Genomic DNA, 21,744 nt, shown 5'->3' on the forward strand with positions numbered 1-21,744 from the left:
GTGAAGAACCAACCAGCAAACTTGCTGAGCTCTTCCCATCTCTCACTATGTAACAATGTGCCATAAATAGGACAGGCACTTCTTGGGAACCAGGGAAGAGGTCTTGGAAAATGCCACAAGCTATACTTAAAGACCACAAAAGTGGTGACAGACCAGTAAATGCTGAGAAATTCTAAGCTGTGGGTAGCCGTTGCCTCTTCAGATCAAGCCATCCTGGAGGGGAAGAGGCACAGAATGATGTGATGGGGGGTAGCACGTCAGTCTTTAACGTTAAAGTCCTTGTCTGTTTTTCAAAAGATGTCTTAGACATGGCACAACCAGCATAGGGCAAGCTGTAATAGCTAATGAGCCTGACTTGGCACTGCTGCGCCCCCTGGGTAATCAGTTACATCACTACAAGATGAGGGGGAGAGGCTCCCAAATGAAATTGGTAGCTTGCTGTGCACTCAGTTGGTACAGAGGTGAGTGCTGGCAGACTCAGAGTTAGCATGTTTCACTGTTTGGAATGGCACATGTTCTCCAGTGACTCTGAAGGCCTAGTGCACTTCACGTTCAGACTGTATGTGCTGTATTGCAATGGTCCTTGTTCAGACACTTAAAACTCATACGGCTGACATTTTTGGGGTTGGGAAGGAATTTTCCCCCAGGCCAGATAGGCAAAAAAACAAAACAACCCAAGGCCCCTGCCATTGCCTGCACCCTGGGGCATGGATTGCTTGCTAGAATCATCCGGGTATATCTCACTAAATCAAATCCTTGCCCTAACAGGGGCTTCAGGCACTGGTGCTCCTTGGGTGCGTCTCTGCCTGTGGCCCACAGTCATTTAGTTCTCTGAAGGCTGTAATATTTTATTCTAATCCAGGTTATTGGGCTCAATGGAGAGGTAACAGGGTGGAGTTTAGTAGCCCATGACGTGCAGGAGGTCAGAGCAGATGATCTGGTTGGTTCTTCTGGTCTTAAACTCTGTGGCTTTGTGACTCTATTTAACACATCCATCATCTTATTGTAAAGAATACTTGTTGGTGCGAGGACTTGAACTTGGTATTGCCATGATCCCTGCGTGTGCTAGGTGCGCTTATTGCATTAAGGCAGGCTTAATTTTCCCACTAGGAAGCATGTGCCTGCCATGTATGAAAACAGAGATAATGTTGTTTTGGCTGGGAAGGAGAACGCTTGTAAATATTGGTGTCACTGGCTTTTATGTGGGTTACATCAAGACTGTATTCAAACATTGACAGGTTAATTACACGTTTCAAAGCTTTGTTTACTGAGCTCTAGGAAGAAAGTGTTGTTAAAGAAGAATTCTGCATCTAACTGTGCTTTTTTTTTTCCCCCCTCTCCCGATGGTGTCTTCTAGCTGATTACCCCTCATGCAATCCGAGTTCAGACACCTCCCCGACATATCCCTGGTGTGGTAGAAGTCACATTGTCCTACAAGTCTAAGCAGTTCTGTAAGGGAACACCTGGAAGATTCATTTACACAGGTAAGCGTGCGTTCGTATTAGCTACAACATGTACAGCTAGGGCATCGGGCTCTCAGCCACTCTATGGGATGTTGCTGTCATTCCTTAAAAGCTGCGCTGAGTTTTGCAGTTGTGGCTGAGTGTATTTGCCTCTGTCTCCTCCCGGAAGGGGGAATGAAAGGAGGAGGAGACTCAGGAGAGAAGCAAGTACATGGGTATCATGGTGGCAAGCGCTGTATCCATGCCTAGACAGACAAACAGGGAGAGTGCGAGGCCCAAAACATCAAAAGGCACGTAGAGCATCCCACCCAGGAGTCTGTCTACACTACAGAGAGACCTCTATTAAACGCAAGCAGCCTGTGATATCCTCATCTGATGCAGGGACAGCAGCACATCTGTCATATCCAGGCCTCAGCGATTTCCCAAGCAGAAGCATGTTGGCCTGCCCACAGCTACAATGCTGCACTGTTGTGTTTGTCTCTGCATTCTAGGAAGTCTGGGCAGCTGCCCCATGCTGCCTCAGCTCCTGTTGCCAGGGTTAGAGAATGGAGGTGCACTGGTGCTGAACTGTATTGCATCTGGGGATATTCCTGCCTCCAGTGTCTCTGGGTGGGAGATGGGCGGAGCTGGTTTTAAAGACACTGCCAGGAGGTCCCATACAGTTAGGAACCTTATTAACCCTTAACATGCGTGGATAAGAACTATCCTTAAAATAGTTCAGGCGGTAAAATAGCTACTGACTTTATAAAAATGTGTCGTGTCGATCCCATAGGACCCAGCTGCACTACAAAAAATAATGTCATTGGACCAGCTTCCACCCTGCTTGTCCCTAAATATGGTTTGAGGGTGCCTAGACCTACAGTGTAGACAGCGCTACGTGTTCTTTAACTGTGTTCCTGAGTTGTGGCAAAGACTTAGCCAGTATAGATCCCTTCTCCCTTCCTGTTATCTCCTAGAACATTACGTATAAGGTATATTCTAAAAGCTCGTGGCTATGAGACACATTTCAAGCACACTAAGACCCAGATATTGCTCTTGATATGTGCCGAAGGACTAGGGTGACCAGATGTCCCGATTTTATAGGGACAGTCTAGATTTTTGGGTCTTTTTCTTATATAGGCTCCTGTTACCCCCCACCCGCTGTCCCAATTTTTCACATTTGCTGTCTGGTCACACTACCAAGGACGTCTATCAGAGCTGCACGTAGGGGTGGAGGGCAGACTATGGGCTTTTGTGTACCAGCTGGATAGGCTAGTTTTGGTGTAATTTCATTAACGCAGAATGAGTTACTTAAAGGTGCTCGACAAAGATCTGTTGTTGTTCCCCCTCACCCTCTCAAAATTGGGCTTGTCATTTGCTTCTTTATGATGGAGAAAGAAGGCCTGTCAGTGCTCCAGTATGGTCCTTCCTGCTAAGCTGCAGACACCAGTTGGGTGTCTCAGAGCTGGTTTATTGTGAGTGCTAGCACTTTAAAAGAATGAATGGGAGGCTCGAATCTTTAACAAACATAAAGCTGATTAAGCATGGGAGTTAAATAAACGTTAACAAGAGCAGAAGAGAAACAAGGGGCCAGACTGCCAGTTGGTGTAAACTGGCTATTTCAGTTTATACCTGCTGAGGATCTGACCCAGAGTTTTAAACAGTTTCACTGAAAATCCTTCTCCCTCTCAATTTTCATTCTCATGATTGTCAAGATGCCATCATTTCATGAGTTCCTCAGTCATCAAAGACTATTTCTTGAGTAGATGAGGCCCGCAATGCAGATGCAAACAAATAAAAAGCAGCAGGAAACCACCTCCCCAATTTTTCTCTGGGAGAGAATTTTCAGGTCTTCGTTATACAACACAAAGAAGGGCTTAAGCTTGATTTTCTTTAACTTTTCCCATCTTTGTTTGCAGTGTTGTAACCATGTTGTTTCCAGGATATTAGAGAGACAAGGTGGGTGAGTCCATATCTTTTATTGGACAACTTCTGTTGGTGAAAGAGACAAGTCTTCGAGCTACACAGAACTCTTCTTCAGGCCTGGGAAAGGTAACCAACCTTGCATTTAGTTGTGACACAGTGAGCACCTTTCACAGACCGGAAGAATAGCTCTGTGTAGCTCGAAAGCTTGTCTCCTTCACCAGCAGAAGTTGGTTCAATAAAAGATATTCCCTCACCCGCCTTGTCCCTCTGCCTTTAATAATGTCATTCCAGTAGAAAAGAGGCATATTTTGGCCTTTCTGTACAAAAGCAGATAACTGCCTGATATGATGCTAAATTGTTCCAAGTTTTAAGAATGTTTCCTTATATTTTATTGTTTTATTTGTGCCATGTTCAGGTTAACATTTAAAATACTTTATTTTCATTCAATAAATGAAGGAGATGGAAAACTAAGCAAAACTGACAAAGAAATTCAAAGGCATGGAGTGGAAGACTCTGCTTATTGTACAGATGTAATAAAAATGTGATAAATTCTATTTTGACTGACCTTTTACCTCACACAGTCTTCCTTTCTGTGCCCCTTTATTGGCACTTGAACTGAAACCTGGCTTCCTTTTTAAAAAAGGAAAACTCTTCTCTAAGAAAGAAAAACCTTAAACTAAAATAAAAACAATTAATGCATTCTGACCTTCAGAAATGCCTTGCAGCCCTTTAAACAAAATGCAGGTTCAGTGCATGCCTGCCGATTAGTTTTAGTTAATTGAAAATTATAGGATTGACCCAAGAGGAAAATTTTGTTTGCACTCCAATCACTTTTACAAATTAAGGAAAATTACCACAATTTTGTTGAGCTAAGGTTTCACACTGAGTTCACGAAATTAGCTCAGCCATCCCAAGAAAGTCAGCACTTTGTTAGTGAGCAGTAGGGAAAAAAAGGTCTATGGTATGTACAAACGAAGCATAGAAAAAGCTATGATGCTTTATAGAACTAGGCCAAGTGTTTCTAATTAGGATTATTGGTTCATTGTAAGTTTTGAAGAACAATCAAACTAGCAGATTAGCTGTTTTTTTAAAGCTAGAATTTCTTGCCATTTATTTTTCCCATGAGAACTTGTTTTAACTCCCACATAGCACTATTTTTTTATTTTATTTTTTTACAAGACTCATTATGGGCCTACAGGAAATGGACCAATTGGAAGTTCTGATACTGTAACATTCCACAGCATCATTCCAATAGATGGGAGTTTTTCGCAATGTTCTTCAGTGAACTCAGTGTTCTGGAACATATTACAAAACCACAGAGGCCAAATGTTTTCTCAGAGGAGTATGGCCTCTGTTTTTGGCTAGAAACATTTCAGCATCACTTGCTGCTCTTAAGAACAAAAAACGGGGAGAGAAGGAAAGAAGTGGGAGAAAGAAAAGAAATGGGGGTTTGTGGGCAGTACAGGAATTAATCGGTCATGGCTTCCTTTCTAGTGAGAATGTCCCTGCACCTTATGGCCCTATTTTGTGGTCAGCTCTCATTTAAAAGAAATTATTTTTAATTAGTGTTCAACAAAATATCCCCTCAAGCTACCTGGCTATAGACTGCTTTTTTCCCCTTACTGTTAAGTACTTAAGTTTTCAGAAGAAAATACCAAGTGACCTATTAATTTTAGCCTTCCCACCCTCTTTAACTACAAACAACTTAGTAACTTGATCTCTGAGTCCATGTGCCATCTAGGAATCAAGGTCACATACATATGGAGAAATCCTAGCTTTTAAAAATTATTTTAGAAAGAATGAAACCCATGTTGACTGTGCTTACAGGGAAATGCCCTTCTTTATGTTCTATCTGTAAAGCGTATCAGAAGCAGACACTTAAAAGAGCAATTTTTGCTTAGATTTCAGGGTTTGAAGTTCCCTGAAAGATATTGTTTATTAGGAATCTGTTTGTAGAAAATACAATAGCTCACACGTTTTACAAATAAACTATCAGCTTCTAAACAATGTTTTATATCCACTCCATGCAGAGGAATATCCTGACCAATTAACAAATTGAGGAACTGATTCTGTGACTCATATAGCGCCTTCTCTCTATAGATCTTTCAATGCACTTTGCAAACATTAATAAATTCAGCCTCATGTCGCATGTTATGAGTCAGGCAGGTATCATTATCCCCATTTCACAAGTGGCAAACTGAGGGTCAGACAGAATCAAATCAGGGACCCAAAGCCCTCAGTAATTTGCAAGATAACTCAGGAAGTATGTGGGTGAGGATGAAAATTGATACTAATTGGTGATATACAGATGGGCCTGTGATTTCTTTCTTTCTTTCTTTCTTTCTTTCTTTCTTTCTTTCTTTCTTTCTTTCTTTCTTTCTTTCTTGCATTAAAAATGTATGGATCACAGGCAGTGTGCTTGTCACAGATGGATTGCTCAATGAATGGTGCTACTAATCCTTATGATTTACACATACTGAGACTTTACTAGGATTGCATGGCTGTAAATGAACGCAGAAATTCACTCATTGCATACAGTAAAGGGCATATGGAAGGCCCATAACAATTAATTCTTCTTCGAGTGCTTGCTCATGTCCATTCCATATTAGGTGTGTGTGCTCACCACACGCACCGGTGCCAGAAGTTTTTCCCTCAACAGTATCTGTAGGGGACTGGCTCTAGCGCCCCCTGGAGTGGCACCCGCATGGTGCGGTATAAGGGGAGCCGCCTGCTCCTCCCACCCTCAGTTCCTTCTTGCCACCAGTTACGGTGCTAGAACATCTGCTGCTTCTGCTAGCGTTATTTTGTTTTCTGTTCTTGTGAACTTTGAAAACCTGTAATATAATTATATATAATTAGTAGTTTCCTAGTTACCCTTAGTAGTAGTTCTCAACTTTTCGGTAGTCCCAAACGGGTCTCAGCCGGGGACGGGGAATGCCCCGGTCCCCAGGCTTTAAGCCCTGCGATAGCTGCAAATGGCGTATGCCCGTCAGCAATCCACATACCAGCTGCCTAAGGTGCTTAGGCGAAGGGCACGTAAGTAACAAGTGCCGTATCTGCAAGTCCTTCAAACATAGGATGAAGAAGGAGCGCGATATCCATCCAAGAGCGCTCCTAATGGAGTCGGCACTCACTCCGGCACCGGAGCAGCAGTCCAACTCCACACTGCTCAGTGCGCAGTGCTCCCCCAGCGTCGTCCACGAGCTGGCACTGGTTCCCCTCCACGGCTCCCGGGAAGAAGCCAAAAAAGATTGGGAGGGGAAGATCTCCTACCTCCCGTAAGGGAAAGGACAGGGCTGGGCCGCTCAAGTCGAGTGGTGCAGCCCGTCCCAGGCTTCACCTGTGACCAGTGGTGAGCAGGAGCCGGTTCGCACCAGTTCGCGTGAACTGGTTGTTACCTTTTGAAGCAGTTTTAGAACCGGTTGTTAACCCACTTCCCTGCAGGGGGCGCTGAGGCTTTGATGGGCTCTGGCCGGGAAGTGACGTAATTCCTCCTCCGGCCTCCGGGGGCGCTGCGCTGCGGAAGCCATGTGGGCTGATGCCTGGCCCTGGGCACAAGCCCTGGTGCTGCGGCTGCTCCCCTGGCCCTGGGGCTCCCGCTGCTGCCTGGGGGGTCCCCGGCTGCTTTGCTGGGCCTGGGCTGCGTCCTGCTGCTCGGGCTGCTCACCGTGAGCATCCACCACCCTGCCTGCAGCCACCCCCGCACCCCCTGCCTGCAGCCAGACCCCTGCCTGCAGCCACCCCCTGCACCCCCTGCCTGCAGCCAGACCCCTGCCTGCAGCCAGACCCCTGCCTCCAGCCACCCCCGCACGGCCTGCCCACAGCCAGACCCCTGCCTGCAGCCACCCCCTGCACCCCCTGCCTGCAGCCAGACCCCTGCCTGCAGCCACCCCCTGCACCCCCTGCCTGCAGCCAGACCCCTGCCTCCAGCCACCCCCGCACCCCCTGCCTCCAGCCACCCCCTGCCTGCAGTCAGACCCCTGCCTGCAGCAACCCCCTGCACCCCCTGCCTGCAACCAGACCCCTGCCTCCAGCCACCCCTGCACCCCCTGCCTGCAGCCAGACCCCTGCCTCCAGCCACCCCTGCACCCCCTGCCCGCAGCCAGCCCCTGCCGCACCCCCTGCCCTGTATCTAGCCAGCCTCTGCCTCCAGCCACCCCCTGCACCCCCTGCCCGCAGCCAGTCCTGCACCCCCTGCCCTGCCCGCAGCCAACCCCTGTCTCCAGCCACCCCGCACCCCCTGCTCCTCATCAGCTGCCCCCACACCCCCTGCCCTGCCCGCAGCCAGCCCGTATCCAGCCACCAACACCCCCTGCCCACAGCCAGCCCCTGCCGTATCCCCTGCCCTGCCCGCACCAGCCCGTCTCCAGCCAGCCCGTCTCCAGCCACCCCCACATCCCCTGCCTGCAGCCAGCCCCGCCGCACCCCGTGCCCTGCCCGCACCAGCCCCTGCCGCACCCCTGCCCTGTCTCCAGCCACCCCTGCACCCCCTGCCCTGCCCACACAAGCCCCTGCTGCACCCCCTGCCCTGCCCGCAGCCAGCCCCACACCCCATGCCCTGTATCCAGCCAACCCCTGAGGCACGCACCCCCTGCCCTGTCTCCAGCCACTCCTGCACTCTCTGCCCTGCCCGCAGCCAGCCCCTGCCGCACCCCCTGCCAGCCCCTGCCGCACCCCCTGCCCTGCCTGAAGCCAACCCCTGTCTCCAGCCACCTCGCACCCCCTGCCCTGCCCTCATCAGCTGCCCCCATACTCCCTGCCCTGCCCGCAGCCAGCCCCTGTCTCCAGCCACCCCCTGCCCTGCCCGCAGCCAGCCCCTGTCTTCAGCCACCCCTGCACCCCCTGCCCGCAGCCAGCCCCTACCGCACCCCCCTGCCCGAAGCTAGCCAGCCCCACACCCCCCATCTCCAGCCAACCCCTGCCGCACCCCCCCTGCAGCCCTGCCCGAAGCCAGCCAGCCCCGCACCCCCCTGCCCTGCCTGCAGCCAGCCCCTACCTCAAGTCAGCCCCTGCCCTGCCTCCAGCCAGCCCCACACCCCCTTGACTCCAGCCAACCCCGCCCTCCCTGCCCTGCCTGCAGCCAGCCCCACACCCCCTGCCTCCAGCTAGCCCTACCCTATGCCCCTGTCTGCAGCTGGCCCCACGTCCACTGGTGCCCTGCAGTTCCCAGGGCACTAACCCTGCACATCTGCTTTAATGAGGGAGGCAGGGAGCAGCTGGGACCCACACATGTGCACACCCTAGGGTGACCAGACAGCAAGAGTGAAAAATCGGGACGGGGATGGGGGGTAATAGGAGCCTATATAAGAAAAAGACCCCAAAATCGGGACTGTCCCTATAAAATCGGGACATCTGGTCACCCTAGCATACCCCCAGGGAGTGGCGGGGACCCACACATGTGAAACGGAGCTCGTTTCTACCTCAGGCCCATCTTTTTAAAAAAGAACTTTAGGCAGGGTTAACATACATCTGTATTTTCCCGGACAGGTCAGGCTTTTCGGTTCTTAAATTGCCGTCCTCCCAGGAAAATACGGACGTATAGTAACCCTACTGGTACAAAAAATACATTCTGGGGCACATCCCTTACATCAGAACTTTTTATAGGGAACCGGTTGTTAAGATTTTGGCAGCTCATCACTGCCTGTGACCCCAGATAGCGGTGCAGGCCCTGTCCAGTTTCAGGTGCCATCGAAGCCTGAAACTCTTTGAGCAGCTTGGAGATCCTGACGCTCCCAGTGCCATCCATACTCGGGGAAAATCCGCGTTGGAACCTATGCGTGTGGCCCCGCCTCAGTGGTACCGATCCCCATCGAGAGGGACGTTTCGCCAGCGTTCACCTGTCCGAAGCCCTCACGCCTCAGGACTGGAGAGGCAGGCTCAGCGGAGCCCTCTTTGGTCCCCACACCGGAGGCACTGATTAAGGTACTCGATGCATACCTCGCCGGTAGATTGCACAGACCCTCTGAGGCACCCGCCACCTGGCAAGAACTCCAGGACTCACCCCGACCGTCTCCACGGGCCGGGTACCGATCTCGGGACCGATTGGACACCAGAGACTGGTGATTGCCGGGCCGTCATTGCCTGTCTCCAAGAAGGAGGTCGCCCTACTCAGGACAATCCTCCCAGCAACCGGCCCGTTGTAGCTCCTGGTCTCATTTGATGTCCCGGTACTGGCTGAGTACTGTGAGGCATGGATCACTGAGTATCCGACTCAACGCCTGAACGCCGTCATTCCCGAAGAGCCAAACCAAGATAGTCTCGCTCAGACAGGTCGGCTTTGGGACACAGCGACTGGCACCGGTTGGACAAGAGCCACCGCTCAGCCCAATCCTGGTCGCCCTGTACTGACTGCTCTGGTGATAGCTCGGAGCGAGGTTCCCTGACTGCCGGACAAGCCCCGGTCCCAACAGTGCTGACTACATTATCAGCACTGAAACCTGCCCTTTGGCCCCAAGCACAGTGGCTGATGCCATAGAATCATAGAATATCAGGGTTGGAAGGGACCTCAGAAGGTCATCTAGTCCAACCTCCTGCTCAAAGCAGGACCAATCCCCAATTTTTGCCCCAGATCCCTAAATGGCCCCCTCAGGGATTGAACTCACAACCCTGGGTTTAGCAGGCCAATGCTCAAACCACTGAGCTATCCCGCCCCCCATGGTACTCATGGAACTCCTGGGGGTTCACCCAAGCTTCCCAGCCTGCCTGATCGGCATCGGGAGCCTCGGAGAGGCCGCAGCCTCAGTATCCCGTCCCCCTCCGGTGCTGGAGGCTTCAGGGGGTAAGACCCTGCAGGTCCAGGAGGACCCATGGGAGCAAGCTGCTGGACTCACCCATGTACGTGGAGGTTCCCACGGCACTGGCATCATCCTCATCGTCGCCAGATGAGGCTATCACCGGGGCCCCTCACCCAGTTCCTCAGGATGATGCCAAAGCGCACCAGGAACTTTTGAAGCGGGTCGCTTCTAACCTGGGGCTTCAGGCAGAGGAATTGGAGGAGCCCTCGGGCTCTCTGTTTGATGTCCTCTGCTCCTGCCAGGGTGGCCATACCCCTTCATGAAGGTGTTCTAAGATCACTTATGCCCTGTCGCAGACTCCCTCTTCCCTGGCCCCTATCTCTAAAAGGGCCGAACACAAGTACTTTGTGCCAACCAAAGGGCATGAGTACTTATACTCCCACCCTGCCCCCAATTCCCTTGTGGTTGAGGCGGTTAAGGAGAGGCAAAGACAACCCGGGGCCACCCGCAGAAATAAAGGCTCAAGGAGGCTGGATCTCTTTGGACATAAGATTTATTGGTCTTCCAGCCTTCAGCTGAGAGTGGCCAACCACCAAGCCCTCCTTGGCCAATATGATTTCAATATGTGGCAAGCCATGGCCAAGTTCGAAGGGTCACTCCCTGAGGCTTCCAAGGAGTTCTGGGTGATCCCAGCTGAGGGCACGACCGTGGCCAGGGCAGCCCTCAAGGCAGCGTCAGAGGCTGCTGATGCTGCTGCCCGCATCATGGCTTCCGCTATCTCCACACGGCGAGTCTGTTGGCTGGGTTATCCACCAAGGCCCAGCAGTCATTGCAGGACCTGCCCTTTGACGGCGGGGCCCTATTTGCTGAGCAAACAGACAGCAAGTTGCCTGGCCTCAAGGACTCCCACACCACCCTGAAAACCCTGGATCTCTACATCCCAGGCCTGGCGCATGAGCAGTTCAAACCACAGCAGCCTCAGGGCCCGGGGAGTCAGCCTTGGCAGGACCAGCCCCATTAACAAGCCAAGGGTTAAAAGTGCCGTCCAAGCCACACGCCTCCACCCTCTGCCCAATTGGGCTTGACCCGTAATAAGCAGGGGGCCAAATGGTCGTTTTGAGGGTGCATCTTCGGGAGCCTTCCTGGTGCACATCCCTATCCAGGACATCTGTAGAGCCGCAACGTGGTCCTCGGGCCACACGTTTACCGCTCGTTATGCCATCACTCGGCAGGCCAGGGACAATGCTGGGTTCGGCAGAGCTGTGTTGCCATCTACATGTCCGTGAATTCCTACCCACCTCCAGGAGTACTGCTTGGGAATCACCTAACGTGGCATGGACGTGAGCAAGCACTCGAAGAAGTGCAGGCCGTAACTAGTGTTCTTCGAGATGTGTTGCTCATGTCCATTCCACAACCCGCCCTCCTTCCCCACTGTCAGCGTTTCCGGCAAGAAGGAACTGAGGGTGGGGGGAGCCAGCGGTGCCCCTTATACTCTGCCATGCAGGCACCAGTCCAAGGGGCACCAGAGCCGGTCCCCTACAGATACTGCTGAGGGAAAAACTTCCAGCACCTGTGCACGTCGTGGGCGCACACACCTAATATGGGATGGACATGAGCAACACATCTCGAAGAACACCAGTTACGGACAAGGTAACTGTCTCCTACCGACTGCTCAGTTATTTCAGTTTTGCAGCTTTTGTTCTCAAGTGATCTGCTAGAGCAAAGGACTGAGAATCAGGAGTCTTGGGGTTCTGTTTGTAGCTTTGTCAAGAGCGTCTGTCTAGACTGCAGAGTTAACCTGAGTTCTTACTGTTGTCCTTAACTTCCCTCCCCTCCAAACACAAACTCTCTCATCTGAGTTTGGTGGCGTCACACATAGGGGAGGCTGTGCAACCTAGTGGTCAGAGCAGGCGCCTGGCCTGTTGGTCAGAGCAGAATCAGAGGGCAGAACCAGAGGTGCGGTCAGGGGAGAAGCCAATGATTGGAGCCAGGAGCTGAGAGAAAGGCAGGGACTAGGGCTGGTGCAGGAGTAGGTGCGGGTTGGAGCAAGGGGTGGTGCAGAACTTGTTGAGCAGCCAAGGTGCTGCTGTTGCTACCAGGTTTACACGGTGATCTGTTGGCCCTTCCGTCCAGTCACAGAACACGGTCGCTTACTGAGGGTTTATTGGGCCCAGCCCAATTCATTGGGTTGCCAGGTGACCAAGCCTGCTGGGGGTGCTTTAAAACCTGCAGTGAGGCTGCAGGGTAAACCATCCCCGTTCTTGTCGTCCAATGCCTTCCCGCGCTTCTCCCCGTGCGCCCACAAGGACAGACAAGTACTCCCACAATTCGCGGGGGGAAAGCCCTGGAACAGCTCCGCTTACTGCGGTGCGAAGAACCGCCGGCTATGCCCTCCGAAGTCCTAGCGAGAGACACGGGTGAGTACAGCATCAGCGAAGAGACAGTAGTACGGGCATGATTTTGCAGTGTGGCCCCTGACACCCAGGCTAGGCTAATGTAGGCGTTCAGTACTAGGTGCCAATCGCCTGACTTAACTTTGCGGTGATGACATACCCTGACAGGCTGTGTGCTTTCGGTTGAGAAATGTAACCTTTCCTTGCCTCCTCTCCCCTCTCTCTGTAAAATTGGTGTAGCCAAACATTAGCGGAGGGTTGACTCTTGACTGGTAAAGCTCTTTGCGATCTTTGCATGATCAGGGCTATGTAAGTGACAACATTACGAATGTCAAGGTGTGCTCAGAGGTGCGGGGGAGCTTGCTGTGTGGTTGTGATGTGACACTTCTGTTGAGGCAGCTTTCCATTCAACTGACTGCTCCGTAGGAGAAAGATCCTTATGCGATTTTCCCCTTTGCCCATTGCTTGGTTCTGAAATCAGTACAAGCAACCAGAAGCAGCATCACCACCCATGGATGATCTGTGAGCCATGGCTGGAATTTTCCAAAGTGGCTTGATTTTTGGGTGCCACAGTTGTGGGGTGTCTAGCTCAAGACATTTTGCAAGTTCTGATTTTTCTGAATGTGCAGGGGTAGCCACCTTTTATAAATCAGGCCCCTTTCAGGTTCGGATGTCAGGCACCTTTGAAATTGAGACCCCCTAAAATCACTGGTAATTTAAAAAAAAACTTGGCCCGTAGCTTTAGAAGTGTAGATTTCAGACGTTTCACAGGTATGTGAAGATTTGGAGTGGGGGAGCAGAGACCCCCCCCCAAAGCTTCTGAACTTTCAAGCCTGGTAGACTTCATGGAGACCTTTGCAAGAAAACTTTGCTGCTCTCCAGGAGGATCCAATGACTGTGTCATACTCAAAAGATACATAATCAATGAAGCAGGCAGCTTTCAGAAAAAGAGGTTCTGGAGTTTGTTGACTTAAAAATAAATGGTACTAAGAGACAGGCTGGCTATCAGGATGCTCTTGTGGCCCCACTGGAGCCTTTGCCTTGATCCCTTTGGGAGGAACGGGACTTTATGCCAACTCCCCTTGCCCATAGCTGTTTATCGGCTAGTTTCTGAAACGCGTTAAATCCAACGGCAGTTGTTCTCATCATCAGTAATCCACAACCTTATTAGTTTGCCTCATTCATGTGTGTTTATTATTAAATCATGAGCACTTAAAGAGCTGATTAGTATGAATGAGGAGAGAAGGCCATCGCCAACTGAACAAGAAAAATAATAAAAAGGCCAGCATCGTCAGTGCAGTCGGGAATTTCACTCTGATGTATTCATTGAATTCTTCACACACACCCCCAAATAGGACGTTTGTTGCTCTGAAATGAAATGTAAAACACCTCTCCTTTCCTGAAAAGTGACTGGATGGGAGATCTCGTAGTGAACACATAAATGCCATTTGTTTTTTAACACCAAACTTTAGCTGTGTTTGACAAGTGAATAGTGATCGGGGTGACAGAAGAAAAGAGCAGCAAATGGTCCTGTGTTAAATAGTCAGGTGTACTAACTGCTACGGAGGAACTAAACTAAACCCACAAATGCAAAGGAATGCAGGCTTAAGGCTAAAAACAAGAGCTGATGCTCATGCTGTTATGCAGAAAGCGAAGACAAGACAAGTCGAGTCCAGATTTCCATGTATAAGACCATTATACTGCTGTTGATCTCACAGAGATTCTGCTGAGGGTGAACCATATTCCCCAGCTATAGTGATATCAGGAAATGGAAAATGAAATCCATGCAAAATATCTCTTTATTGCTGAATTTTATTTGCTTTCAATGTTTATAAAAAGAAATTGAAACCCCTTATTAACACATGTTTTAAAAATTGCCTAATTATATATTTAACTGATTCGCCCCATCAGCTCATTATGCAAATTGTTAATTTGCATAATAAGAATACCTCGCCATGAGATTGTAGGAAGACTCTGATTCTGCAGTAAGTGCTGGATAGGCAGAGCTTATTTGAGGATCTGGGTCTATGACTCCATTACTTATTTAGAGAACATTTAATTATGGATAGACAGTACTAATTCAGTGGTTACTGTCTGCTGTGTCTGCTGGAGTTTCTCAGGCAGTGGTCCAGTCTACCATAACTGATTTCTTTCCCCATATCCAATATAAAATGATGTGTGCAGTAAATAAGGCCTATCTACTTATGTGGCCTTCCTTGCCCAAATAGAAAAGCAACTCACAATCCTTAATGAATTTTATTCCCACTACAATCTTGCCTGGTAACCAACTATTTTCCCACATGAACTGAAGAACAGGGTAGAGTATATGACTTGCCCAAGGTCACATGGGAAGCCCGTGACTGAGCTAGGAATTGAATTAAGCTCACTTGAATTTTTAGGTCAGTGTCTTATCCTCCAGGAAACCCTTCCTGCCCTAGTCAGGGTAGATGCCCCACCTGCTTGATATACCAAGCCTACTGGATAACACAAGCTTTTGAAATGTTCAGGGAACACCTGCCTCCCTATAAAATAATTCCAGCATTTATTATTTGTTTTGTTATTTTAGGTTTCTTAGGACTTCTACAGTAGTTCTGACATGTTATGGGAAGGAGTTTGGGCTTCAGAAATTCAGGACAGGTAGAAAGGTTGGATCACAGGGAAAGGGGTGTTTAGATAGTGAGGAGGTAACCTGGAGAATCCCTGTTGTATGCTAATATGATCACTGACACCTAGTACCTCTGGCATTTGTTAAACCCTGTCAGCATTATAATGCACTACAAAAAATACAACCACTGAAAGTATGCATGGTACCTGTAAGACATCTGTAGAGTGAAAGTGATTACAGCTATGGTCAGAATAAAGCTGGCTGTGAAGGAAACGTATTATTATGTACATACTTTCCAAGAATTATGACTTTTATTTTCTAGTTAAAGGGGAGTGCAGTCAGGGTCTATGCAGCAAAGGGGAGCCCGATCATTAAAAAGAATATTTTCTCCGATATTACAAGTCTAAATAGGTACTAGGCCTTATTCACAACCTTGGCTTTTTTCTGTCTGCCCTGAGTTAATAAGTGATAAGGCCAGAAGAGAAATAAATCACTGAAATCCCTGTCCAAAGAAAACATATTGACTACAGCCAAGCAAATAACAACCCATAACCAATGGTCCCATTCATCATTCATGTAATAGGGATATAAAGTGTTTTCTACCTATGAAACTCCGTGGAGTGGGGAAAAGCCTGATAAGCCTCAATCTAAGCTATGTGATTTGATTATTAAAGGACATGAACTATTTGTCACATGCCTTTAATCTAAGATGTGTTGCCATTTCTAAACGATAAATTTGTGTAAAGGATTAGAAAGCTATTAACGATAAAGGTATGAACTAGACTTTATAAGTATTCCCACAATGCTCATGCCACCCTATCCACTGTTGGAGCCCTAACCTGTTTAATATGATATAAGGTAGTTAGTTATCTGACCTTCAAAGCCAATAAACCACTTTGTGCTTTTCGAGTTTTATAGTTACTCCATGATAAGTTAACCCACTGGGTTCACAGCATATGTATTGTAAATTCCTTCCTTTATCCCAAAAGAAAACCTTCCATTTTCATCCTTTGCTTCCAAACTCTCTCACATCAGATTGAAATTATTAATCTTTTCTATTCTGTTGTTACTTGGTTACTGTTTAGATTACTCTACAAATTTGGTCAATCAAACAAGGACCTGAGGTGCATAATAAAATACCTGCATTATTTTAAAGGTATTTCTGGATTTCTACAGGATTTCACTGACTGGTTTCTTAATGTTTGGGTCTACAAATACCATGTGTACACTGTATAAAAAAAGTGCTGTCTTTCTGATGAGGCAAAAAAACCAAGACCAAGACAACTTGGGGTAATTTAAATATTTCACAGCACTCTTTATAAGAGTAGAGATCTTACCCCTGGAATTCTGACACCTTCTAGTCTGGGTACATAGATTCTGCCTACCTAATTCCCTCTACGATTTCAGTTGGACTCAGCATTCTTCAGTCCCTGTGCTAGACTGATGTGTAGCGTCGCTGTGCACTGTGAAAGGGTTGCTCGGTTTCACCCCTGCTTTGTACGTGGCAAAGTGAGTCTCATAAACTGTGGGCCAGATTGTCAAGAGTGTGTGTGTGCGTGTGCACGGATAGATTGGTGTCTGCGAGTTTGAATCCAGGCTGTGCACATGCTGAGGAATTTGCGTGACCTCCAGCAGGGGGAACAGAACATTTATTCTTTGTGTAATAAAATGTTTTCAATCCACATGGATGACAGGCTCTGGTTTAACTCTTGCCTGTATTATATTCTATCTATCTGTCTATCTACGGTGTGTGTTTCTGTACATGTGATGGCTGCCCCCTTGGCCCACAACTGAGATTGTACTGGGGACCTGCAGAACTGAAAGCATGAGTCTCAAGAGTTTGAACGGAAGAGCCAGACACTGTAGCTACGGCTCGTGTCCAACTCCCCTCCTCTGTTGCTTGGGCACCTGACAAATGGGGGGTGTCTCTCCCTCTCCTTCCCCCTCTCTGAGATGCTGGTGGAGCCAAGAGCGGGGCCTGCTTTAAACGAAGTGGGAGCTGAATATTTTGTTATTTCTGGCCTGAGGCTATAAGAGACCAGTTAAGCAGGACGTGGTCTCCTGAAGCTGGAGACACAACAAGAGAGCCTTGCAATCTGATCAAGTGAGAGCTGTGGAACAAAAGTGCACCTCGGAGGGGATCCCAAAGTGAGCTCATTTGTAGTTCAACCAATCAGGGAAGCTGGGCTGATGTCACCTGACACGGGTGTTGCTTTCCAAACAGAGGGACAGTTTGAGGATGCAAACCCAGACCACAGGGGTAGGCTATCTCTGGATCTTGTGTTTCCAGCCCTGACTCCTACCTGAGAGAAGGTTGTAAATTGCAATTATATTTAATTCTTCCATTGGAAAGTGACCAGAACCCTTTGGCTAGTGTTTTTTTTGTGGAATCCACTTTGATTTCTGAGTGTTTCCTCTGTTGTAGTTTGGCTTCTAAAGAACGTCAAATAAATACGAAGGGCCGAATTAGGCCTAACCCTGCCTGGGGGGGAGAGGGTCAGGGAGCTGCTTCCCCCACTCCCAACCGCCCCCAGCAAATAAGGTTTGGCTGCAAGCAGTGAGGGATGCAAGGGAACTGCTGACTTGTGCAGGCTGCTGCATGTGTAATCCTGGGGGAGGGAGAGGAGGGGAGAAGGGAGCAAGGGCCCCCTCTCCTCTTTACCCCAGCAAGTCTATGGGATTTAAGCACAATACAAAGCTGAAGTGCTTTGTTGACCTGGGACCTAACGTAGCAGCAAGGTCTGCTGCTCACCACACTTCTGCTGTCCCTCAGAAGACGACATGCCTGTGCACTGCCTTGGCAGAAACACAGTTTAGCCCATGCCCACATTGTTTTTGGCTGCACTGTGTTTCATCTCAGTGGCTCACGCTCTTCTTCCCCAGCCCAGTCCTGGGACTCCCATTCTGACGTTTCCCATCCATGACCTCATTTCTATACCACTCCTGTCTTTGTTGCCCCTGCTCCTACCTCGTAAGAATCCCCGTGGAGAGAAGTAAGCAGTACATCGGAAGGCACCTCTGGTCCTGGGAATCCCCAGTGCACTCAGAGAACCAGCTACCTGCAGTACTGTGGGACTACTCTCTCTTTGATATGGGAATGCATCACACCCATTTATGTTAGTGATAAGTGCACCCTGAGAGCAAAATATCTTATGTTTTTCTATACATCCACTATTTATATTACATCTTTCAACATAAAGGATGTGTAAAGAGGACTGAAAAATTGTTTTGTTTTCCACAAAAAGATTTTTTTTTTCGGCATGTTTTTTCTATTAGAAATTCTCACATCCTGTCTAGGCTGGAAGACACTGTGATTACTCTGTATGTTGAAGACACTGTGATTACGCTGTATGTTGATGACATTGCATGGGCCAAGAAAGTGAACACTGAGCCACTGAGAGGGGAAGGGAATTTTAGCCAAACAAACTGGGTTTTGTTTGTTATTCTTTATGCCTATTTAACTTTAATACTTAGCGAACATTTGGAAGAAAAGTTTCAGAGTAACAGCTGTGTTAGTCTGTATTTGCAAAAAGAGAAGGAGTACTTGTGGCACCTTAGAGACTAACCAATTTATTTGAGCATAAGCTTTCATCTGAAGTGAGCTGTAGCTCACGAAAGCTTATGCTCAAATAAATTGGTTAGTCTCTAAGGTGCCACAAGTACTCCTTTTCTATTTGGGAGAAAAGAAGCTTTTGTTAAAGATTTAACTCTCCCAATGTTAGTGCTCCGAATGAACATCCCTGAGACTTCCCAATGGTTCTCCAGCAAAACCTGATATTCCAGAAACAAGCTGAAAAATACAATCTATCTCTAGCCTTCTTTTTCCACCAACAAGAAGCTAAAAAAGAAAACCCAAGACTAATTTTTTAAAAATCCTTGGCACCTTTCACCCAAATGAAATACAAACTACAAAGAAGTTACTTCATCCTCTACTGAAATATACCACTTGTGTAGCAGCACTCAGCAGCATGCACTGATGTGTGGTCACAGTTCCATCATACATTCTGCAGTGAAATTCAGGGTTATGAGGCCATCACCACTTAACTATGTCTTGAAACGTATGCAGATCCTTTTTTCAACAAGGCAGGGCATTAGCAATGCAGATACTTTGCCTTGCAGTGAATTTCAGCACAAATAGCCACAGAGCAGCCTAGAAAAGCACCATGACAATACACGCCTTTCTGCTTTGCACTCCCTCCTCTCCTTTCCCTCCCAAACGTAATCTTTCACCTTTTTCCTGTTAGCATAAATTGTGGTTAACCTCTTTGCATTAGGAGTTGCTGACTTGAACTGCTAGCGCATTTGCACCTGGTATCAGCATTGGTGGTTAACATCAGGAAACCCCAGCTCCCAGCAGACAGGGGGTTAATGTTTACACACACACACACACACACACACACACACACACACACACACACACGCGAAAACTTTTTCTTTTTAGGTCCCTATGGAACATAAAATGCACATTAAAATTAAAACATTTTAACAGGCATCTGTCAAAAATACATGTTTGTTAAAATTGTAGGCAGTTACAAACCTCTCCTTTTGAACTGTTTGGGAAATTTGCAAAGCTAAACCTGCAGAGTCGCTGAGTCTAGGGCTTCTAGGAATGCAGCAGTACCCCCTGGCTTGAAGTAATAATAGGAACCGAGTGCATGGCTTCCATCATATATAGTTTTGTTCAAAGGCTTTCGGCACCCTCACTATAAAAATTGTTCCACCGCCCCTGAGTGTCTCTGAATTACAGGGACTATTTGCAGCAGTGTGAAACTCATCATCGTCTTGTAATCCATCACTCCCTAGGAGTCCATTGTGCTAGGTGCAGTACAAATATATCACAAAGAGATGGTCCATGCCTGTACACAGGCCATTCATCAGGTTTTAAGCCAGACAGTCCTGCTTTTCCAAGGTTTGTACCCCCGTCCAGCTGTGGTTTTGTCCAATGGTGGATGGGGGTGCTATTCTGAAGAGTACGCTGCCCAGCCCTTGTCAGTGTGATCTCTCATGCACTGTGCATGTGTGGTCGCACCAACAGGAGCATGGTCACTCCAGTGGGGTCAGGCCCACACCATACCTGGAAATAACGGCATGCATACTCAGCATGCATCAGTGGCTACCCGACATACCTCAGAGATTTTAACTTCCTGGCAGTTCCCAGGATTTTCTTGAAAGGCATGTAACTATCACCATTTACTTTTAAGTGTAGACAGGGGTTTTTTGTCCCAAATTTCATCTCACACCTGGTGTCAGAGTTGCTTTAATTTAAAAAATAAAAGAACCAGTTTTTGCTCTGGCAAAAAAACAAAAGACTTGCATTTCAGAGATCAAAAGCAGATTCTGCTGAAAAAAATTGCCATTAATTCTTGCAGAAAATACAAATTTGTAATGAAACCCTAATTTTTATGATTGTTGTTTTCATGAACTTGGAGAAAAAAGGATTTCTGGCTAGTGCCATCAGTATAAAAAGTTGGAAGTTTCTCTGGGAGTTTCAGAAGCAGCATGTCATGCATCAGCAGTTAGGAGTCTAGCTACAGAATGGTTCCTAAAAAAAGTTTTAAAATAGACATGGTCGTAGGATAACAATAATGTTGCATCTGCAATTATGTGCCTTTGGTGTAGTTTTAGTTCCCTTATACTTTGCTTTGAGCGGTTCATGCCATTTATTTAGAAGGACAGAGAGAATACAACATGCCTTTCCTGTTTACCTTAAGTTTGATTCTTCCTTCACCATTGTTTTGGTTCAAAATCTATAATGGCTATTGTTGTGTTTATCAGAGGGGGGCATAAAATCCACTCAACTCCAAGGTGTGGCTGAGAAAGGAGGTTTTTAGGAACAGGCTGGACAAATGTCTATCAGGGAGGCTCTAGGTTTACTTGGTCCTGCCTCAGCCCAGGGGGCTGGACTTGATGACTTCTCGAGGCCCCTTCCAGCCCGACATGCCTATGAGTCTGTGAAATCAGGGACAGACATAAGAACATTTCTTAAGTGACACTTAAGGCCCCAGAGAAGGTAGGGTGATGACCTCCCCCTTGTATCTTTCTTTTTGGACATTCATTCCCAGATGTTTGTACTGCTTAGAGCTGGGAGAAAAGGGTATTTTGAGTACCATGAATATTCATTCGTTTTTGTAAATGAATTTGTATGGATTTAATTTGCCTCCTTGTAGCGTTTGCTTTCTGTGTACATTTTAGTACATGAGTTAAGTGTTTCATCCAGAACTTGGAGAAGAGTAGCAGAAAGTATTCAGCATCATGAGTCTTTGCATGGAAATCGGAGCATAAGAGTTAGTTTTCTGTCAGGGAACAAAAAATATATATGACCCAAATCCTGCAAACAGGATTGGAAACAAGGCATACATTTTTAACAGGGAGGGTAATTAACCACTGGAACAATTTACCAAGGGTCGTGGTGGATTCTCCATCACTGACCATTTTAAAATCAAGATTGGATGTTTTTCTAAAAGCTCTGCTCTAGGAATTATTTGGGGGCAGGTCTCTGGCCTGTGCTATACAGGAGGACAGACTAGATGATCACAGTGGTCCCTTCTGGTCTTTGAATCTATGACAACATATGCCTGTGGCATCATTAGTAAAGTTAAAACCATGTGCGTGTTTACAGGATCAGGGCCGTATATATAAATATT

At 47.8% G+C, this 21,744-nt stretch overlaps 1 protein-coding gene across 4 annotated transcripts in view; it reads left to right on the plus strand.

The window, feature by feature from the left end:
* EBF1 (EBF transcription factor 1) overlaps window positions 1-21,744 on the plus strand; it is a 326,168-nt gene that overhangs the window by 242,456 nt on the left and 61,968 nt on the right. For all 4 annotated transcript variants that reach the window (XM_077823771.1, XM_077823772.1, XM_077823774.1 and 1 more), the window contains exon 10: window positions 1,358-1,484. In XM_077823771.1, coding sequence (XP_077679897.1) covers window positions 1,358-1,484 — 127 coding nt within the window. The remainder of the gene's footprint in view (window positions 1-1,357; window positions 1,485-21,744) is intronic.

The sequence above is a fragment of the Eretmochelys imbricata genome, chromosome 8 (genome assembly GCF_965152235.1).
Source record: "Eretmochelys imbricata isolate rEreImb1 chromosome 8, rEreImb1.hap1, whole genome shotgun sequence".
Taxonomy (NCBI): Eukaryota; Metazoa; Chordata; order Testudines; family Cheloniidae; genus Eretmochelys; species Eretmochelys imbricata.